The sequence below is a fragment of the Talpa europaea genome (assembly GCF_964194135.1).
Source record: "Talpa europaea genome assembly, chromosome: 8".
Taxonomy (NCBI): Eukaryota; Metazoa; Chordata; class Mammalia; order Eulipotyphla; family Talpidae; genus Talpa; species Talpa europaea.
This window is the reverse complement of record NC_140075.1, coordinates 2,111,976-2,133,322: the sequence shown is the minus strand read 5'-3', so window position 1 is coordinate 2,133,322 and position 21,347 is coordinate 2,111,976. Positions and strand designations below refer to the sequence as shown.

Sequence of the window (21,347 nt, the reverse complement as noted above, 5' to 3'; positions counted from 1 at the left end):
AGGGCTGTGATGGAAGAGCATGGACAGGCTCTCCAGGGTGGGAAGGGGCTGGGCATGGTCATGAGTCCTCTGGGGCTGTGCCCTGGACAAACTCTGCGAGGTGTGCTGGACAGAGACGCTAGGGCTTGGGCAGGAGGGGGACCCACGGGCCTGGGAATGACTGGGCACTGCTGGTCTGACAATTCATTTCACTGACAGACCTGATATTCAGGTTTTATCATGGTCATTTAAAATTTTCATTTCTTCATGAATTTATGGATATATGTTTGGACAATAGATCAACAGCACAATCACATGAGATAAAATATGAATAGATTGAATGTTTGTATATGTTGATAACCCATTTTGTGTCCCATATTGGAAGATATGACAATGCTTTTTTCCTCTTTTTTATTTATACAGATGATGGATCCAGGGGCGACCAATCTCATGGCCGTGACAGAATTTGTCCTCCTGGGGTTCCCCACCAAGGGGACCATGGGCATCCTGTACCTGCTGCTCTTCTCCATGGTCTACCTGTGCGCCCTGATGGGAACGGGCTCATCATCCTCATCACCACCCTGGACCGGCACCTCCACACCCCCATGTACTTCTTCCTGAGGAGTCTGTCCTTCATGGACCTCTGCCTCATCTCAGCCACGGTCCCCAAGTCCATTGCCAACTCTCTGAGGCACAGCAGCTCCATCTCCTTACTAGGCTGTGTCTTCCAGGTCTTTATGCTGGATTTGTCAGGAGGTTCAGAGCTGACCCTGCTCACAGTGATGAGCCTTGACCACTATGCTGCCATCTGCCACCCCCTGCACTATGACGTCCTCATGAGCAGGGACAGGTGTATGTAGCTGACAGCTGTGTCCTGGCTGGGTGGCTGTCTATTGGCTGTGATGATTACGGCTGGAACCTTCTCCTTGTCCTACTGTGGGTCCAACGTGATCCACCAGTTCTTCTGTGACATCCTCCAACTAATGGCTATTTCCTGCTCAGGAAATTTAATAAATGAACTTGTCCCCATTCTCATTAGTGCGGTGACAGATTCCTCTTGTTTTATTTTTCTCATCATTTCCTATGTCCACATCTTCTCTGCTGTCAGGAAGATCCCATCCACAGTAGGGAAGGCCAAGGCCTACTCCACCTGCCTTCCCCGCCTGCTGGTTGTGGTGCTGTTTGTCTCCACTGGATTCTTTGCTTATCTAAAGCCGAACTCAGGGACCCCGTCCACGTCTGACCTGGTTATTTCTATGTTCTACATAATAATACCTCCCACCTTTAATCCTCTCATATACAGTCTGAAGAACCAAGCCATGAAGTCGGCTGTGGGGAGACTGATGAAGGGGAAGGGAAGACTCACCAAAATATAATAGAGAAGATGACTTCATGACTCCATTATGAGACACTTATTTTAAAATTTCACATAATGGTGGCCTTAATGTTTTTCTAAGTTCAAATAATTCCATTGTAAAATTTAAAAATATATGCTCTTTTCTCAAATACATTTACGATGACTTCATATATTCTGCCGCTCATATAGTCTTACTAGCCTTGATTTTTCCTCTTTTGAACTTAGTTGCACTTTGATATTCGTTGTTTGATGGAGGTCACTGAGCTTCAGCCACTTCCTGCTGTTCTCCATTCTGTGCTCCGGGCCGAGAGAGACGATGGTTGGGTTTCATCTCAGTGGTCAGCAGAAGTTCTCTCACTGGGCAGCATCTCCAGTCTCTGAGGCGGCTTCTCCTTTCATGTCAATGAACTCATGGTCACGGGTGGGATCAGGGGCCATGCATAGGACAGAGGCCCCTGTACTTAGAGACCTTTACAGCATAAATAAGGCCTTTGGTACAAGTTGGAATCTGAGTAGTCACGACCTTATGTGGACAAAGTCCCACACACATGACTGGGTAGAGACCCCCCTGGAAGCTCTGGTGTGGGTGCCACTGGCATTTACCATAAACTCACTCAGTGCATGGTGGACACCAGAAATAAGACAATGGCTGTGAAAGCTGTTACTTTCATGTGCAGTATAACAACTAAAAATTTACTAAGGTACATTGGGTAGAGTTTTTCAAGAAACAATAAAGTAACTTAGGAAGCTATAATGGTAAAAACAAAATAATAGCTAGTGGACTGAACCATGTTCTAGTATTTGAAGAGAGAGTTGAGGAAGGACACCCACAACATCGTGCCTCAATTTCCTCGTGTGTTTATCCCCATATATTTAATTACCTAGAATTTCTGGGAATTTGAGGACAATGTCCTTTTGGCCACATTATTATGGGATCTCAGAGTGTTTGTGATTCCATGGGGAGTAGGTCAAACGAGAAAACTCATCAGCCTCACATATCGTAAATAACACTATCATTTAGTGTAGATGTAAAGACAAAGAATTTGAAGGAGATTTAAATTGGGGAAGTGAAGTGCCCCCATGATTGTCACTTGCTGTCTGGTCTCAGCTCCTCTCTGCTGACTGCATCCACCTTTGCTGTCCCATCTGTGACATCCAATGTTTGAAAATTACACACCAGAATATTTTATGGTAAAATGTAGCTCCCATTGGATACCAGGCATTTAACTCATTCTAAGACATTCACCTTCCTAGGGTGCTAATCAGGCTGACCTTGCCTTCAGCCCAGTTGAGGCCCATGTGGGCACAATGTCAGTTTGGAGGCAGCCAGGAACAGTTACAACTGGCAACATACCATCTTTGAACATTTGGATTAGCAATGTGCTGCTGTTCTTTTAAATTATTGGCATTGTAATTCTTTCTGATGATAAATGACTTTCTTGATAGTAATTCTTGATACTCTCATAGTTTACTGTCAATAAAAGTTATGGGATGGGCCTCCCTGGTGGCGCAGCAGTTAAGCACTGGGTTGTGAAGATGCCCGCAGCCTCTGCAGTGCCGGTTCGATCCCCAGCTGTTCCCCGGCCACCGGCGAGGGTCCTGCATGGCACGCAGACCTCTCCTGCCGACTGCTGCTCCCCTCAGCAGTGTACTTCGGTCCTTCTGCCTGCTCTGCTCCCCGCTATGGCTGTGGTGAATTCTCTCACCCTCCCGCGTTTCTGAATGTACCCAGTGCTTGTATAAATAAATAAATAAATCTTAAAAAAAAAGAAAGTTATGGGCTATCAAGAGAAGAAGGTTATGGAGTATAATGAGAATTCAATGCAAGAATTTAATGAAGAAGAAGAACCCGACTAATATGAACATATCCTGAGACTATTCATTGCCTCCAATTTGTCAGTTTTGTGTAACATAATTAAAAATTTAAAATAATAAAGCATTAACTATCTCTCGGTTGTATGAATTTACATATTTAAGCACAATTATAACTGTTGCAGACAACATAATATACACTAAGAAAACAAGAGATTCCACTGGAAAAATAAAACAATAAGCCACTTCAGTGTGGTTGGAAGCTTAAAAAATCAACATAAAAATCAATCGCCTTCTTATATGCAAAAATTGAACCAAACAAGAAGTTAAGAAAACAATCCACTTATAATCACAACACTATGTACCATGGAGCAGACATAAGAAAGGAGGTGAAGATACAAGAAAAGGGTAGGGCATTGTCAAAATGTTGGCGCCTTACCTCGTGGCATCAGGATACTTCCCCCTTCCGTGATTGGCTGTGCTCCTTCCGGCCCAGTGCGCATGACGGCCTCCGGTGCACCAAATAAGGTTATGTGTTTAATCATTGGCTAGGCACTGTTGGCCTGCTTCTTCCACTTCCGGTCCCCAGCTATAAAGCCCAGCCAAAACCAAAAGTAAAAGAGACCTGCGATAGCTGAACCAAGAGAGTGTGTGTCTCCCTCCATGGTGTACCCCTGTAATTCAGGTCGCTGCTCTCCCCTCGAGAACCTCGTTGACCAGTCCGCGGGCTCGGGCATCAAAAGAAATAGAAAGTACAGAAAAATGGACAGAAATTCCCTGCCCTTGGCTTTGAAGAATCAATATTACCAAATGCCCATCTGACCCAAAGCAGTTTAGAGATTCAATGCAATCCCAATAAGGACTTCAGTGGCATTATCCAAAGATATATATATATATATATATATATATATATATATATATATATATATATATTACTGAAATGTAAAAACCCCAAACACTCAAAACAACACTGACAAAAACGGTATAATGGAGTCAGCTCACTCAAGACTCCAGTCTATACGATAAAGCTCTAATACTGAAAGCAGCATGGTACTGGGACAAAAACAGACCCCTGGAATATAACAAGGGCCAGGAAACCACCCTCGTCAGGATGGACAGTGACTTTATGACTGAGGAGCCAGAGCAGGCACTGGAGGAGGAAAGTGGGGAGATGGTGCTGGGAGAAGCAGACAGACACACACACAGCAGAGTGAAGCAGGTCCTGCCCACCCCCTACAGAAGAGTAAACTCAAGCAGATAAATGCCTGTTTCCATGTGTGATGTCACCATCGTCATGCAGCAAACCTAAGGATATGACACCATGAGCAGAAACCCTAAAATACTATTTCCTAAAGGTTAGAAGCAAATTATCCCAACAAAAGGACAATTCTAATGTAAGTGCAGGGACAGGGGCTGGGGTGTAAAAGAACTGCAGGATACACAATTTCAGAGATGAAGTTTCTCTTCCCAAAGGGCTGGTGACCCCCGTGGTCACTCACTTCTGCTGGACATCCATTGTCTTTCCACCCGACTCCTCCTCCCTGGGCTCCCTCCTGCCTCTCTCCGTGTCCCCTCCCTCCCCCTCAGGCCTTCCCGCATCCCCCTCACGCCCATCCCCAGGGCCTCTCCGTGAAGGGCACATGGTGGTTGACAGGGCGACTGTCCAGCTGTCTAGACAGGGACTCAGGGCACTGTTATGACTGATGGTGCCCACCACGGTAGACCTGACAAGTGGGGAATGGAAGCTGGACATGAGGATTTGTCTATTCACGTCCATAGAGGCATGAGCCAGACAAAGAAATCACATCTACACACCGAGTGTGATAATTACTCACTGAGATGCACTGCAGGACACTCCAATTAGCACAGTCAGGTAAACACAAACTTTCCCTCTGGAGGAAGGTCCCTGAGGGCTGGAATCTGGAAAGTGTCCAACACGCAGACACCAGCTCCAGAGCTCAAATAGCCCAGCCCTGAGGCCCTGCTCTGTCCATGAGGTGGCGCAGGAAGTGGTGGAAAATCCTGTGAGTGCTCAGAGGCTCCCCATGAGCCCCGACCATGGAGTGAATGGCCAGGACACCCTCTGTCCGCACCACGGCACAACCTAAGGACACAGATGGACACAGCAGCTGGAACTTTCCTCCCCAATTTGCAAGTATTAGGTTCTTAGGCAGCTTTCAGAATGGAAATCATTCAGACTTGAATGTTTTTAGAATGCAAGCTTCATTTTAGATGTGAGAAAGCAAGGTAATTAAAATACTCATTTTATAAATCATGAAAACTAATAAATTCTGAAGGTGCACAAGTTTCTCAGTGCCCCACTGCCTTATTATGCTGGATGAGTCTCAACCAGAGGAAATATTCTCTCCTTGATTTTAAAGTGTTCAAAAGATTGACTTGTCATACCTTTATAAGTTAGAAGATTTATTGTACATGACATTTAATGCTTCATAATTGGCATTTGCACATTCAGCACTCTGAGTTGTTTTGGGCACTGTATAAAAGACAACAGCTAATGGAAATACTTCGTGATGATGAAATTCTGGGGGAAATTTAATATAAACCTTATTGATAAAAATCAGAATGTTATGCCATTTGCCTACATATTATGACAGACCTAAGAGTCAAATATAAATTCTGCAAATTTTACAGCAAAATCTTGATTATTTCATGGCTCTGCACTAAAGAGAAGACCTGAGTGTGGACTCAGGTCTCTTTACGTACATGAAATTGGGTATTTTCCCCAACTCCACCACCCAGGTGTCATGACTGATACTGCACAGGAAGAGAAAATATCAGAGTTTCTGTCATCAATAAATGCATGTTTCATATCACTCGTAAGATGTCGACATCTTGTATCACCTCATATCCTGATTTATTTCCTTGTTTAAATTAAATTATTAGGAAGATTTCTACCAACGTGTTGCAATTGTTTTACATTACTATGTGACCTTAAAAATCCTGCCTCCCCAGGGCCTGTCCCTCCGCCAACCAATGGATGGGGGAGAGAGTGAAATTGGGGAGGGGGAGGAGAGCGGGCAGGGCTGCCCCGTGTCCAGACGTCCCCACTCATGCATGGGCCTGGGGGAGGAACAAACCACAGCCGGGGGACACGGGGCCCTGGGACCGGCAGGGACAGCCACACGCACAGACCGTCTGGCTCAGCACTGGAGTGGCCTCTTCCCTGAACAGACATGCATGAGTCTGAGAGGGACAGAGGGGCCGGGAGGGACCAGGGGTGGACAAGCCCCTCCTGCAGTAGGGACATGTGGTTGTGACCCAGGAGGAGACTCTGCGGGAAACGTGGTCTCTGGGTCCACAGATGTGGGGAGTCAGGGGCAGGGAGAAGAGGAGACGAGGGGAAGGACCAGGAGGCAGCAGTGAGTCCACAGGGGCAGGAATCTGACAGAGGAGGCATCAGGACATGCCGCACGGGGACACCGAGCGCAGATCATTCAGTTCCAAGACAGTTTTGGGTCCTGGGGAGCAGGAAAACAGGGACCCACACACCCCATCTCCCTACACACCCATCCCTCTGGACCCTCCCCAGACCAGGGCTGTGTTGGAGGAGCAGGGATATGCTCTCCAGGGTGGGGAGGGGCTGGGCACAGTCACGTGTCCTCTGGGGCTGTGCCCTGTACAACCTCTGGGAGGTGTGCTGGGTGGAGACGCTGGGGCCTTGCAGGAGGAAAGAGCAGAGGGACTGGAGCAGTAGGGAGGGTTGTCAGGTGGGTTTGTTGAGAGATATGAGATTTTAATTTATGCAAGATTTGTAGGGGATAATGGAAATTTTCCATTTTCACGTCTTCTGGAGAAAAAGTTAAAATGCACATTCACATGAAGTGGAAATAAATGGGCTGAATAATAAAGTTTATGCAGATGAATATTTTTGACTCATTAGGAGCTAGAAGGAGGAATTATGTATTAAACATATTGAATCATTACTCTATTATGATAACAACATGCTCCACGTTGGAAGTTTGACATTCTCTTTCCTTCTTTCCCAATACAGATGACGGCTCCAGGGGTGACCAATCTCACTGCCATGATAGATTCGTCCTCCTGGGGTTCCCACCCAGGGGACCATGGGCTTCCTGCAACTGCTGCTCTTCTCCCTGGTCTACCTGTGTGCCCTGCTGGGGAACCGGCTCATCGTTCTCATCACCACCCTGGAACGGCACTTCCACACACCCATGAACTTCTTCCTGAGGAATCTGTCCTTCTTGGAACTCTACCTCATCTCAGCCACAGTCCCCAAGTCCATTGCCAACTCTCTGAGGCATAGCATCTCCATCTCCTTCCTGGGCTGTGTCCTCCAGGTCTTTATAGTGGATTTGTCAGGAGGTTCAGAGCTGACCCTGCTCACAGTGATGAGCCTTGACAGCTATGCTGCCATCTGCCACCCCCCGCACTATGACATCATCATGAGCAGGGACAGGTGTGTGCAGCTGACAGCTGTGTCCTGGCTGGGTGGGGGTCTCTATGCTGTGATGTTCACAGCTGGAACCTTCTCCTTGATCTTCTGCGGGTCCAATGTGGTCCACAAGTACTTCTGTGACGTCCCCCAGTTATCGGCTATTTCCTGCTCTGGTAATTTAATGAATGAACTTGTCCCCATTCTCTTTTGTGACATTGGATGTGGGTTGCTTTATTTTCATCATCATTTCCTATGTCCACATCTTCTCTGTTGTCAGGAAGATCCCATCCACAGAAGGGAAGGCCAAAGTTTACTCCACCTGCCTTCCCCACCTGCTGGTTGTGGTGCTGTTTCTCTCCACTGCATGCTTTGTTTATCTGAAGCCGACTTCAGGGACTCCATCCACATCTGACTTGGTCATTTCTATGTTCTACACGGTGATGCCCCCCACCTTTAATCCCGTCATATACAGCATGAGGAATCAAGCCATGTAGTCGGCTGTGGGGAGACTGATGAAGGGGAGACTCACCCAAATGTAGAGAAGATGAGTCATGACTCCACTATAAGACAAAGGTAAAAAAAAAAAAAACACCCAGACGGTCACTACACCATGATCAAGTGGACAATACTTCAAGAAGAAATAACACTCATTAACATATACTCACCAAATGAAGGGGCACCAAATTATATCAGACAACTATTATCATCTCTGAAAACCAAACTCAGAGAAAACATGTTTTTAGTAGGAGACTTCAACACAGCACTATCAACAATGGATTGATCAACAAGACAAAAAAAAATAAGTAAGGACACTAAAACTCTATGTAAGGATCTAAGGCTCATGTGCTTAACAGACACCTATAGAACACTAAATCCAAAAAAATCTGAGTACGCATTTTTCTCAGGTGCACACAGATCATTCTCCAGGATGGATCACATACTGGGACACAAGACAAACATCAACCGATACTCCAAGTTTGAAATCATACCAACCATCTTCTCTGACCATTAAGGAATCAAACTAGAAGTAAACCATAAAAAGAAGGCAAGGAACAATTCTACTTCATGGAAATTGAAACCCACACTACTGGAAGACCACTGGACTAATGATGAGATCAAAGAAGAAATTAAAAAAAAATGATTTGAGTTGAATGACAGGGAAGACACGGATTTCCTAAATGTGAGGGATACAGCAAAAACAGTAATAAGTGGAAAATATACAGCAATACAGTCTCACATAAACAAACAAAAATAACTCAAAGAAACAACATAATCACACATCTCAAAGAACTAGAAAAAGAAAAACAAAAACCCTAAAACCAGTAGAAGAAAGGAAATACTAAAAATCAAAGCAGAAATAAATGAAATAGAAATGAAAGAAAAAAAAAACAGAACAAAAGATCAATGAAACCAAAAGTTGGTTCTTAAAAAAATAAATAAAATAGACAAACCCCTAGCCAGGCTCACAAAGGAAAAATGGGAGAAAGCACAAATAAATAGGATCACAAATGCAAAAGGAGAAATCCCAACAGACACAGCAGAAATCAAAAGAATAATCAGAAACTAATATGAACAGTTATATGCAAACAAACTCAACAATCTAGAATAGATGGACAAATTCCTACAACTCTGCAGTCACCCAAAAGTAGCTAAAGAAGAAATAGAACACCTAAATAATCTGATTTCAAGCAGTGAGATTGAAATGGTAATTTAAACCCTCCCCAAAAACAAAAGCCCAGGAGCAGATGGATTTACAAATGAATTCTACCAAACATTCAGAACAAATTAGTGCCTATCCTTGTAAATTCTTTCAAAAATTGAGAAGGTATTTACTTTCTTATAGTTATTGTTTTTCCTGGACTCTTATTTAAGTTTTCTAGATTTCTGCTAAGAGTGAGACCATCCGGTATTTTTTCTTTTTCTTTCTGGTTTATTTCGCTGAGCATGATCCCTTCCAGCTCCATCCATGTTGCTGCAAATTGCATGGGTTTATCTTTTTTGAATGCTGAGTAATATTCCATTGTGTATATGCACCACATGGTTTTGATCCAGTCATGTATTTTTGGGCATCTGTGTTGTTACCATAGCTTAACTATTGTAAACAGTGCTGCCATAAACATAGGGGTGCAGGTGATCTTTGGAATTGATGTTTCTGTGTGTCCTTTGGGTAAACACCTAGAGTGGAATTGCTGGATCATATGGAAGCTCTATGTTTAGTAGGTCAAGTAAAAACCAAAAGCAACCAACAACTATGAACCGGAGACACTCTATGAGGGTTGGGGGGCGGGGAAAGGAGGGATTGGGGTCAAAATAAGTGGGTTGCAATTTTATGGGGAATATAAAAATAAAATTTAAATTTAAAAAAAATAAAAAATAAAAAATAAAATAAAATGTGTATCAAATGTGAAAAGATATGTTGGAGTCCTAATCCCCAGTACCTCAGAATATGAACTTATTGGGAAATATGATCTTTATAGAGATTCTCAAGCTAAAATAAGGTATTAGGTGGACTTAATCCAGATGTCTTATTAAAAAAAATCTGAACACAAAGACAGATGCACACAGAGGGATGATGATATGAAATCACAGTGAGAAGGCAGCCATGTGACTAGAGAGATGTACCTACAAGCCAACAGGAGCTTGTAGGTAGGGATACTACCAAACATGTTCTATGAAGGCAACATTACACTAATACCAAAACCAAACAAGGACAACACAAAAAAGAAAACTATAGAACAATCTATCTAATGAACACTGATTCAAAAATCCTTAATAAAATCTTAGCTATCGCAATCCAACAGTGCATCCATAAGATAATTCACCATGGCCAAGTAGCATTTATTCTGGGGACACAAGGATGGTTCAACATCTGAAAATCAATCAATGTATTCCAACACATCAGCAAAAAGAAACATAAAAACCATATAATAATATCAATAGATGCTGAGAAACCTTTTGACAAAGTACAACACCCATTTATGATTAAGGCCCTTGAAATTCTCGGGATGCAAGGAACATACCTCAACATCATAAAGGCCATATATGACAAGCCCATAGCCAGAATCATCCTCGCCTTTTCAATGGTGAAAAGCTGAAAGCATTTCCATTAAGATCTGGAACAAGACAAGGATGTCCACTCTCACCACTGCTTTTCAACATAATACTGGAAGTCCTAGCCAAAGCAATAGGACAGGAAAAAGACATACAAGGAATCCAAATAGGAAAAGAAGAAGTCAAACTATCACTATTTGCAGATGATATGATAATATACACAGAGAACCCCAAAAACTCCACAGAAAAACAAATTAAACTAATCAATCAGTTTAGTAAAGTAGCAGAATACAAAATCAACACGCAAAAATCAGTAGCCTTCCTATACACAAACATTAAATCTGAAGAAGAAATCAAGAAAACCATCACTTTTATTATTGAAACAAAAATAAATCAAATACCTGGGAATAAACCTAACAAAAGAGGCAAAGAACCTATACAAATAAAACTATAAAACACTGTCAAAAGAAATAAAATAAGACACAAAGAAATGGAAAAGCACCCCCTGTTCATGGATTGGAAGAATTACCATTATCAAAATAGCCATCCTCCCAAAAGCAATTTACAGATTCAGTGCTATTCCAATAAAAATTTCAATGTCATTCTTCAAAGAAATAGAACAAATACTGATGAAATTCATATTGCACCACCAAAAACCCTGAATAGCCAAAGCTCTCCTGAAAAAAAAAGAGAAAAAAGCTCTCCTTATAAAATAAAATAAAGAGGGGAATGGAGGCATCACTCGCCCATATTTCAAACTATACTAAAAAGCCATAATCATCAAAACTGCATGGTATTGGAACCAGCACAGACACACAGATCAATGGAATCAAATAGAAAACCCAGATGTATGGTCAACTAATCTTTGAGAAAGGAGCAAAGAATATGCACTGGAGCAAAGAAAGTTTGTTCAATAAATGTTGCTGGGAAAACTGGGTCACTACATGCAAAAGAATGAAGCTTGACTACTACCTCACACCATGCACAAAAACCAACTCAAAATGGATTAAAGAACTAGACATAAGACCTGAAACCATAAAATACATAGAAAGAAATACAGGCGAAACACTACATGACATGCACCTCAAAGACATCTTTACAGACACATCACCCAAAGCAGTGATAGTGAAGGCAAAGATAAACAGCTGGGACTACATCAAATTAAAGAGCTTCTGCACAGCAAAAGAGACAGTAACCAAAAAAGAGAAACCCCACTGACTGGGAGAACATTTTTGCACACAACACTAATGATAAAGGACTGATCACAAAAATCTACAAAGAGCTGAAGAGACTCAACAAAAACAAAGACAATAATCCAGTCAAAAAATGGGCAGAAGAGCTAAAAAGAAACTTCTCTGAAGAGGAAATGCAAATGGCCAACAGGCATATGAAACAATGTTCAACATCACTTGTAATCAGGGAAATGCAAATCAGAACTACCATGAGACGCCATCTCACACCAGTGAGAATGGCACATATTAAGAAAACTAGCAACAACAAATGTTGGCGAGGATGTGGAAAAAAAAACTCCCACCAGTTTGCTGGTCGTGGGGCCACCCTCAACTGTGTCACTGTGGCGCCCCCCAGGGGCATCCCGGAGGACAAGTCTGGAGAAGGGGGTGATGGGGTAGGGCAGGGGTGAAGGCTCTGTGCTCAGAGCACTGTGCCTGGTTCTGCTGTTGACCCGCCTTGGTCCTGTCGCCTCGTCCTGGCAAGGGGACCTTGGTGAGGATCCCATGGGAGGGAGGTTGGGGGAAGGGAGTGAAGGGCCTGATTTGGCTGTCTGGGGCCACAGGTGTCCATGGGTCACCTGAATCCATGGGTCATTGGAGTGCAGGTATCACTGGGGATCACAGATTGGGGCTGCAAGGGTCACTGCTGCTCAGGGCTCACTGGGGTTCAGGAGCCACCCCGACAATGTCCTCTCTTACGTCCTCTGTCCCTCGACGACCACGCAGGGCCACGACCCCACCCAGGGCCTGTCCCCACCTGGCCAGCAAGTGTCTCCGGAGTCCGGACAGCTCCTGGGCGCGCCCCCTGCGGGGCCACAAAGAAGCTCCGTCCAGATGCCCGAGACCCCGATGCGACACCAGCCCGGGGGAGCCCCGCGGTGGCCACCCGGGGGTGCACGCAGGCCGCCTGGCCAAGGGGAGACACACCCTGGAACAGCTAGACTCCCCGGGGGGAAACGGGGTTCTGCAGGGACAGGAACATCCCCGGCCAGTGCTGGCTCCGTCCCACTGCCCTCCGGGTCTGCTGCCCTCCTGTCTCTCCCTGATCCTCCCGCGCTCCCTCCTCCTGTTTGTTCCCTCCTCCTGCCCCAGGACCCCAGGAGGACACAAGGGGGTGGCGGGGACTTTCCAGCCCCCTGTGGACGGGGTTCGTCTGTGGCTCTGGGGGGCCACACCCGGCCCCGCGGCGGTTACGGGTCACTGATGGGGCTGAGGGGGCGGGTCCTGCTCGCGGGGTCCCCAAGGACCCCCGATGGCGCTGCTGACCCGGGAGGCTCATTACCCGGCGCCGCCAAGAAGTCCTCTGGAACGAGGACACCGGGGGCCCCAGGCGAGGCTCCCGCGGAGGGCGCGGACATGTCAGGGCTGGGCGAGGACACGGAGCGCCCTGCCCACCACGGGTCGGGAGCTGAACCCGGATTGGACAGCAGAGGCAGCGCCGGGGGCAGCGCCGGGGGCAGCAGAGGACGCCCCGGCCGTCCGGGGTTCGCATCTCCTCCCTGCTCTGGAGGTCGAGCTTCCTGGGAGCCGCTGCTGGGCTGCGGGCGCCGCCAGCCTGGACGCGCGGGTTGGGTCAGGCGGGGGCGCTCCCGGGTCATCCATGTTCTCTGCTGAGTGTCATGTGTGTCCCACTGAGCTGCGTCTCCATCCTCAGCCTTTCCCTGGGAGTAGCGGATTTTATTCTTGTCCTACCAGAGGGAATCTGATTTGTTCTCTTTTGAGGTAACGTGTTTTACAACCCGGTATCACTTCCCAATGCATTCTGTATTTCAGAGGAGCAGCAGTTGAAATCTTCATCTTATAAATGAAACAGAACTTTTAAAACTACACAGTTCAATGTCACAGTGCCGTATATTCTGGGATGAGTTTCAAAGAGGGGAAATTTTATTTTATTTTTTTAACATGTCTTCCATTATAAAAAGTTCTGCAGCTTATGGTTTTTATTTTTTTAAAGAATACCTTTTTATTTATTTATTTATTAGATTTATTTATTTATTCATACAAGCACTGGGTACATTCAGAAGCGTGGGAGGGTGAGAGAATACACCAGAGCCAGAGCAGGGAGCAGAGCAGGCAGAAGGACCGAAGGACACTGCTGAGGGGAGCAGCGGGTGGCTGGAGAGGTCTGTGCGCTATGTGGAACACTCCTCCAGTGGCCAGGGAGCAGCCAGGGATCGAACCTGCACTGCAGAGGCCGGGGGCAGCTTGGTAACCCAGTGCTCAACCGCTGCGCCACCAGGAAGGCTCAGCTTATGGTTTTTAATGTTTCTTGTCATATAATATTTTAATTATGGTCTATCTGACAATTATGGCTCATAGCCATGTATGTCGGCACTGACAACACTGAGATGAAAGTGCATCGCATGTTGAATATCACACGTACAAGAGCTATTTAGGAGCAGTGAGGAAGAATCTTATGAGGAAGTTAAAATTCACACTAGCAGTTTAAAAGGGAAAGCTTCACATGTTCATCCCCAGAATATGACACAATCGGGAGTCAGAAATTCATAAACTTTTGAGGCGATAAATAATGATCTTTTTTCCTTCACACTAAAGTGATAGTCACATGTAGAAATCAGTCCATTATGAATGTGAACATTTTACGTGACTCCACACAGCAAACAGCTTTATAAAATATAATATTATCAATATAAATGTAATTTTAAGTCACTGAAAAGGTATTGGCAGAGGGCACAAAACAGCAAGTTCTGAATTTGTATTCTTGTTTCCATTACAATAGCAAAAATTGTTCCTATAGTCTCATACAATAATTATATATCACCACAATCTCCCAAAAATCCTGCCTCCACAGGGCCTACCATCCATCATCCCATGGGGGAGGGGGTGATGAGATTGGGGGGAAGAAGAGCGGGCAGGGCTGCCCCGTGTCAGATGTCCCCACTCACGCACGGGCCTGGGGGGAGGAACAAACCCGCACTCCGGGGGACCCGGGGCCCTGGGACTGGCAGGGACAGCCACACACACAGACCGTCCAGCATAGCCCTGGAGCGGATCCTCCCTGCACATATGTGCATGAGTCTGAAGGGGACAGAGGGGCCAGAAGGCCCCAGGGGGTGGACGAGCCCATCCTGCAGGAGGGACGTGTGGGTGTGACCCAGGAGGAGACTGCGAGAAACGTGGTCTCTGGGTCCTCAGATGTGGGAAGTCAGGGGCAGGGAGATGAGGAGACGAGGGGACAGACCAGGAGGCAACAGGGAGACTGCAGGGGCAGGAATCTGACAGAGGAGGTGTCAGGACATGCCGCACGGGGACGCCAAACTCAGATCATTCAGTTCCAGGACAGTGTTGGGTCCTGGAGAGCAGGAAAACAGGGACCCCCACACCCAATCTCCCTGCACATCCGTCCCTGTGGGGCCTCCCCAGACCAGGGCTGTGCTGGAGGAGCAGGGACAGGCTCTCCAGGGTGGGGAGGGGCTGGGCATGTTCATGTGTCCTCTGGGGCTGTGCCCTGGACAACCTCTGGGAGGTATGTTGGGCGGAGACGCTGGGGCCTGGGCAAGATGAGGAGCCATGGGCTTGGGAATGACTGGGCAAGGGTGGTCTCTCAATTTAGTGCACTGAGAGACCTGATATTCAGGTTTTATCAAAGTCATTTATGTTTTCATTTCTTCACAAATTTATAGACACATGTTTGGACAATACATCAATAGCGCATTCACATGAGATAAAATATGAATTTGCTCAGATAATGATAAAACATAAATATTGCAAGATTGTTTTATGTTGATAACACATTTTGCATTCAATATTGGAGGATATGAAATGTTTTCTTCCTCTTTATTTTTTTATACAGATGATGTCTTCAGGGGGGTTGAATCTCACAGCCGTGACAGAATTCATCCTCCTGGGGTTCCCCACCCAGGGGACTGTGGGCTTCCTGCACCCACTGCTCTTCTCCCTGGTCTACCTGTGCGCCCTGCTGGGGAACGGGCTCACCATACTCATCATCACCCTGGACCGGCACCTCCACACCCCCATGTACTTCTTCCTGAGGCGTCTGTCCTTCACGGACCTCTGCCTCATCTCAGCCATGGTCCCCAAGTCCATTGCCAACTAAATGAGGCACAGCAGCTACATTTTTTCCCTGCCTGTGTGGTACAGGTTTTTATGTTGGTTTTGTCAGCAGGTGCAGAGCTGATCCTGCTTGCGGTGATGAGCCTTGACGGCTATGCTGCCATCTGCCACCCCTGCACTATGACGTCATCATGAGCAGGGACAGGTGTGTGCAGCTTACAGCTGTGTCCTGGCTGGGTGGGGGGTCTCTATGAAGAGATGCACATAGGCGGAACCTTCTCCTTGTCCTACTGTGGGTCCAGCATGGTCCTCCAGTTCTTCTGTGACATTCTCCAACTAATTGGCTATTTCCTGCTCAGGAAATTTAATCAATGAACTTGTCCCCATTCTCATTATTGCGGTGATGGATTCCTCTTGTTTCATTTTCATCGTAATTTCCTATGTCCACATCTTCTCTGCTGTCAGGAAGATCCCATCCACAGAAGGGAAGGCCAAAGTTTACTCCACCTGCTTTCCCCACCTGCTGGTTGTGGTCCTGTTTCTCTCCACTGGATTCTTTGCTTATCTGAAGTCAATCTCAGGGAGCCCGTCCATGTCTGACCTGGTCATTTCTATGTTCTACACGGTGGTGCCCCCCACCTTTAATCCCTTCATATACAGTCTGAGGAACCAAGCTATGAAGTCAGCTTTGGGGAGACTGATGAAGGGGAGACTGTCCCAAATGTAACAGTGAAGATGAGTTCATGAATCAAATACAAGACCCTTATTTTAAATTTTCACATCATTGTCCCCTTTATATTCTTATAATTTCATATAATTCCATTGATCAATTTACAAAGATATGCTGATTTTTAAAATATATTTACAATGACTTCATATATTCTGCTGCTCATTCACTCTATTACCATTGATTGTTCTATTTTTTAACACTTAGTTGCACTTTGACATTCTCTGTATAATGAAGGTCACTGAACTTCAGCATCTCTCTGCTGTTTTCCATTTCTCTGCTCCCGCATGAGAGAGGCGATGGTTGGGTTTCACCTCAGTTGTCAGAAGCACTGTCACTGGGCAGCCTCCCCAGTCTCTAAGATGCACCCGTTTTATGTCACTGACCCTCTCGGTCAAGTGTGGGACCAGGGCCATGGGGAGGGAAGAGGCCCCTTTACATGCTGAGTGGGAAATTTCGAGCATAAATAAGACCTTAGGTTCCAAGTTGGAAACTGAGTGGTCACGACCTTCTGTGGACAAGGTTCACACATGACGGGGTAGAGACCCTCCTGGAAGCTCTGGTGTGGATGTCTCCGGCATTTACCCTAAACACACTTAGTGCACAGTGGACACCATAAATAAGACAGTGCCTATGAAAGCTGTTACTTTCATGTGCAGTATAATTACTAAAAATTTACTAAGATACAGTGAGTAGGGTTTTTCACGGTACAATAAAGAAACTTAGGAAGCTATAATGGTAAAAAAAATAATAATAATTGGCCTTTACCTGGCCTTCTGTGGATGACACACAAATAATTGCTAGTGGACTACACAATATTCTACTATTTCCAGAGATAGTTGAAAAGGACACCCACAACATCACACCACACTTTCCTTGTGTGTTTATCCCCATATAATTAATTACCTAGAATTTCTGGGAATTTGAGGACAATGTTCTTTTGGCCACATTATTATGGGATCTCAGAGTGTTTGTGAATCCATGGGGAGTAGGTCAAATGAGAAAACTCATCAGATTCACATATCATAAATAACACTATCATTTAGTGTAGACTAAAGACAAATAATTTGAAGGAGATTTAAACTGGGGGAATGAAGTGGCTGGAACATTCTCCTTATCCTTCTGTGGGTCAATGTGGTCCACCAGTTCTTCTGTGACATCCCCCAACTAATGGCTATTTCCTGCTCAAGAAATTTAATGAGTGAACTTGACCCCATGCTCATTAGTGTGGTGTTGAGTATCTGCTATTTTATTTTCATCATCATTTCCTATATCCACATTTTCTCTGCTGTCAGGAAGATACCATCCTCAGAAGGGAAGGCCAAAGTCTACTCTACCTGCCTTCCCCACCTGCTGGTTGTGGTGCTGTTTCTCTCTACTGGATGCTTTGCTTATCTGAAGCTGACCTCAGGGACCCTATCCATGTTTGATCTGGTCATTTCTATGCTCTACACGGTGGTGCCCCCCACCTTTAATCCTGTCATATACAGTCTGAGGAACCAAGCCATGAAGTCGGCTGTGGGAAGACTGATGAAGGGGAAACTCACCAAAATGTGAAAAAGAAGATGAATTCATGATTCCATTATGGGAGACATATTTTAAAATTTCACATAATACTGGCCTTTATGTTTTTCTAAGTTCATATAATTCCATTTTAAAATTTAAAAATATATGCTCTTTTTTAAAATATATTTATGGTGACTTCATATATTCTGCTACTCATATAGTCTTATTAGCATTGATTTTTCCTCTTTTGAACTTAGTTGCACTTTGATATTCTCTGTATGATGGAGGTCACTGTGTTTCAGCCACTGCCTGCTGTTCTCCATTCTGTGCTCCGGGCCGAGAGAGACAATGGTTGTGTTTCATCTTAGTGGTCAGCAGAAGTTCTCTCACTCGGGCAGCAATTCCAGTCTCTAAGGCGGCTTCTCCTTTCATGTCACTGACCCTCTTGGTCACAGGTGGGATCAGGGATGATGGTAGGACAGAGGCCCCTGTACTTAGAGGCCTTCACAGAATAAATAAGGCCTTTGGTTCAAGTTGGAATCTGAGTAGTCACAACCTTATGTGGACAAGACCCACACACATGACTGGAAGCTCTGGTGTGGGCACCGCTGGCATTTACCATAAACTCACTCAGATGTGGGATATCAGGGGCAGCGAGATGAGGAGACGAGGGGATGGACCAGGAGGCAACAGTGAAGCCACAGGGGCTAGGATCTGACAGAGAAGGCATCAGGACACGCTGCACGGGTATGCAGAGTTCAGATCATTCAGTTCCAAGACAGTGTCGGATCTTGGGGAGCAGGAAAATGGGGACCCACACACCCCATCTCCCTGCACACCCGTCCCTGTGGGGCCTCCCCAGACTAGGACTGTGCTGAGGAGCAAGGACATGCTCTCCAGGGTGGGGAGGGACTGTGCATTGTCACATGTCTTCTGGGGCCGTGACCTGGACAACCTCTGGGAGGTGTGCTGGGTGGAGACGCTGGGCCTGGGCAGGAGGGGGAGTCTCAGGCCTGGGAATGACTGGGCACTGGTGGTCTGTCAATTCAGTTCACTGAGAGACCTGATATTCAGGTTTTATCAAGGTCGTTTAAAATTTCATTTCTTCAGAAATTTATAGACACGTGATTGGCCAATACTTCAAGAGTGCATTCACATGAGATAAAATATGAATTTGCTCAGATAATGATAAAGCATAAATATATTGTGAGATTGTTTTATGCTGATAACCCATTTTGTGTTCAATATTGGAGGATATGAAATAATTTCTTCCTCTTTATTTTTTATACAGATGACGTCTCCAGGGTTGACCAATCTCACGGCTGTGACAGAATTCGTCCTCCTGGGGTTCCCCACCCAGGGGACCATGGGTTTCTTGCACCCGCTGCTCTTCTCCCTGGTCTACCTGTGAGCCCTGCTGGGATGGGGCTCATCGTCCTCATTACCGCCCTGGACCGGCACCTCCACACCCCCATGCACTTCTTCCTGAGGAGTCTGTCCTTCTCGGACCTCTGCCTTATCTCAGCCACGGTCCTCATGTCCATTGCCAGCATCTCCTTCCTGGGCTGTGTCCTCCAGATCTTCATGATGGCTATGTCAGCAACTACAGAGATGAGCCTCATCACGGTGATGAGCCTTGACCGCATTGCTGCCATCTTCTACCCCTGCACTATGAGGTCCTCATGAGCAGGGACAGGTGTGTGCAGCTGACAGCTGTGTCCTGGCTGGGTGGGGGTCTCTATGCTGTGATGAACACAGCTGGAACCTTCTCCTTGTCCTACTGTGGGTCCAAAATGGTCCACCAGTTCTTCTGTGACATCCCCCTGTTATTGGGTATTTCCTGCTCTGGAAATTTAATGAGCGAAATTGTCCCCATTCTCTTTGGTGTGGTGTTGAGCACCTGCTATTTTATTTTCATCATCATTTCCTATGTCCACATCTTCTCTGCTGTCAGGAAGATCCCATCCACAGAAGGGAAGGCCAAAGTCTACTCCACCTGCCTTCCCCACCTGATGGGATCAGGAAGATCCCATCCACAGAAGGGAAGGCCAAAGTCTACTCCACCTGCCTTCCCCACCTGCTGGTTGTGGAGCTGTTTTCCTTTATTGGATGCTTTGCTTAAGTGAAGCTGACCTCAGTGACTCCGTCCATGTCTGACCTGGTCATTTCTATGTTCTATATGATGGTGCCCCCCACCTTTAATCCCATCATCTACCGTCTGAGGAACCAGGCCTTGAAATCTGCTGTGGGGAGACTGATGAAGGGCCAGTACACCAGTATTTGAGGTATCATTGTTTTCATTAACTAATTACCCAATCTACATTTATGTGTTCCTCAGTTATTTAGATTTTCCCTCTAACTATTACCAGTCAGCATGTTAAAGTAAAATAAGACTTTTCATTACAGATTTCAATTACAAATTTTAACATTGTTCTAGTCTTCAAATCTCTATTTCCTAAACTAATGCAGCCATTTCTAAAACACCCATCCATGTGACATACATGATATGTATTCTGTCTTTAAATGTTACGGCTGGTATGTGAAAGCATGTTCTAGAACTCACACATCCCAAACATTTTCAAGAAATCCAGCAGTGGTAAGGGGTCTGTCCCCAGGAGCACACGGTCACAGGACCCCAGTTCTGGGGCTCGGTTCCCACAACCTGTGTCTCCCCTGAGGCCCTTCCCTGTGGAGGGAGGGAGACAGCTGGTAGTTCCCACCCCCATCCCTACTCTTGATGGGGCAACTTCCTCTGAGAGAAATTCATGTTTCAGCGCAAAGGTCAAGTAGAAATTACACTTGACATGATCTTCGGAGACGGATGGAAGTTTCCGAAATAATCTGATTCTATGATTGAACCTCTACTTAATGTTCATTTATACGGTGTCTGATCTGGTTACATAACCTCGAGAGTGTGGTTATTTTTGTTTATTTTTTTAAATATTTATTTATTTATTTATACAAGCACTTGGTGCAGTCAAAAGCACGGGAGGGTGAGAGGATTCACCAGAGTAAGAACAGGGTAAAGAGCAGTCAGACTGAAGAAGCACACTGCTGAGGGGAGCAGCGGGCGGCAGTAGAGGCCTGTCCGGCCATGTGGGAACCTCTCCCGTTGGCTGGGGATCGAACCAGCGCTGAAGAGGCTGCTGGCAGCTTGGCAGCCCAGCGCTCAACCACTGTGCCACAAGGGGAGGCCCGAGAGTGTTTTTTTTTTTTTTTTAACATGAGTTA

At 45.7% G+C, this 21,347-nt stretch overlaps 1 protein-coding gene across 1 annotated transcript; it reads left to right on the top strand.

Moving 5' to 3' along the window:
* Positions 1-329: 329 nt before the first annotated feature.
* On the top strand, positions 330-19,802 carry LOC311176143 (olfactory receptor 1468-like; the record flags this gene model as incomplete). Its single annotated transcript, XM_084241458.1, has 4 exons — positions 330-659; positions 711-735; positions 847-945; positions 19,642-19,802. The coding sequence occupies 4 exons, from the start codon at positions 330-332 to the stop codon at positions 19,800-19,802; spliced, it is 615 nt and encodes a 204-aa protein (XP_084097584.1).
* Positions 19,803-21,347: the final 1,545 nt, after the last annotated feature.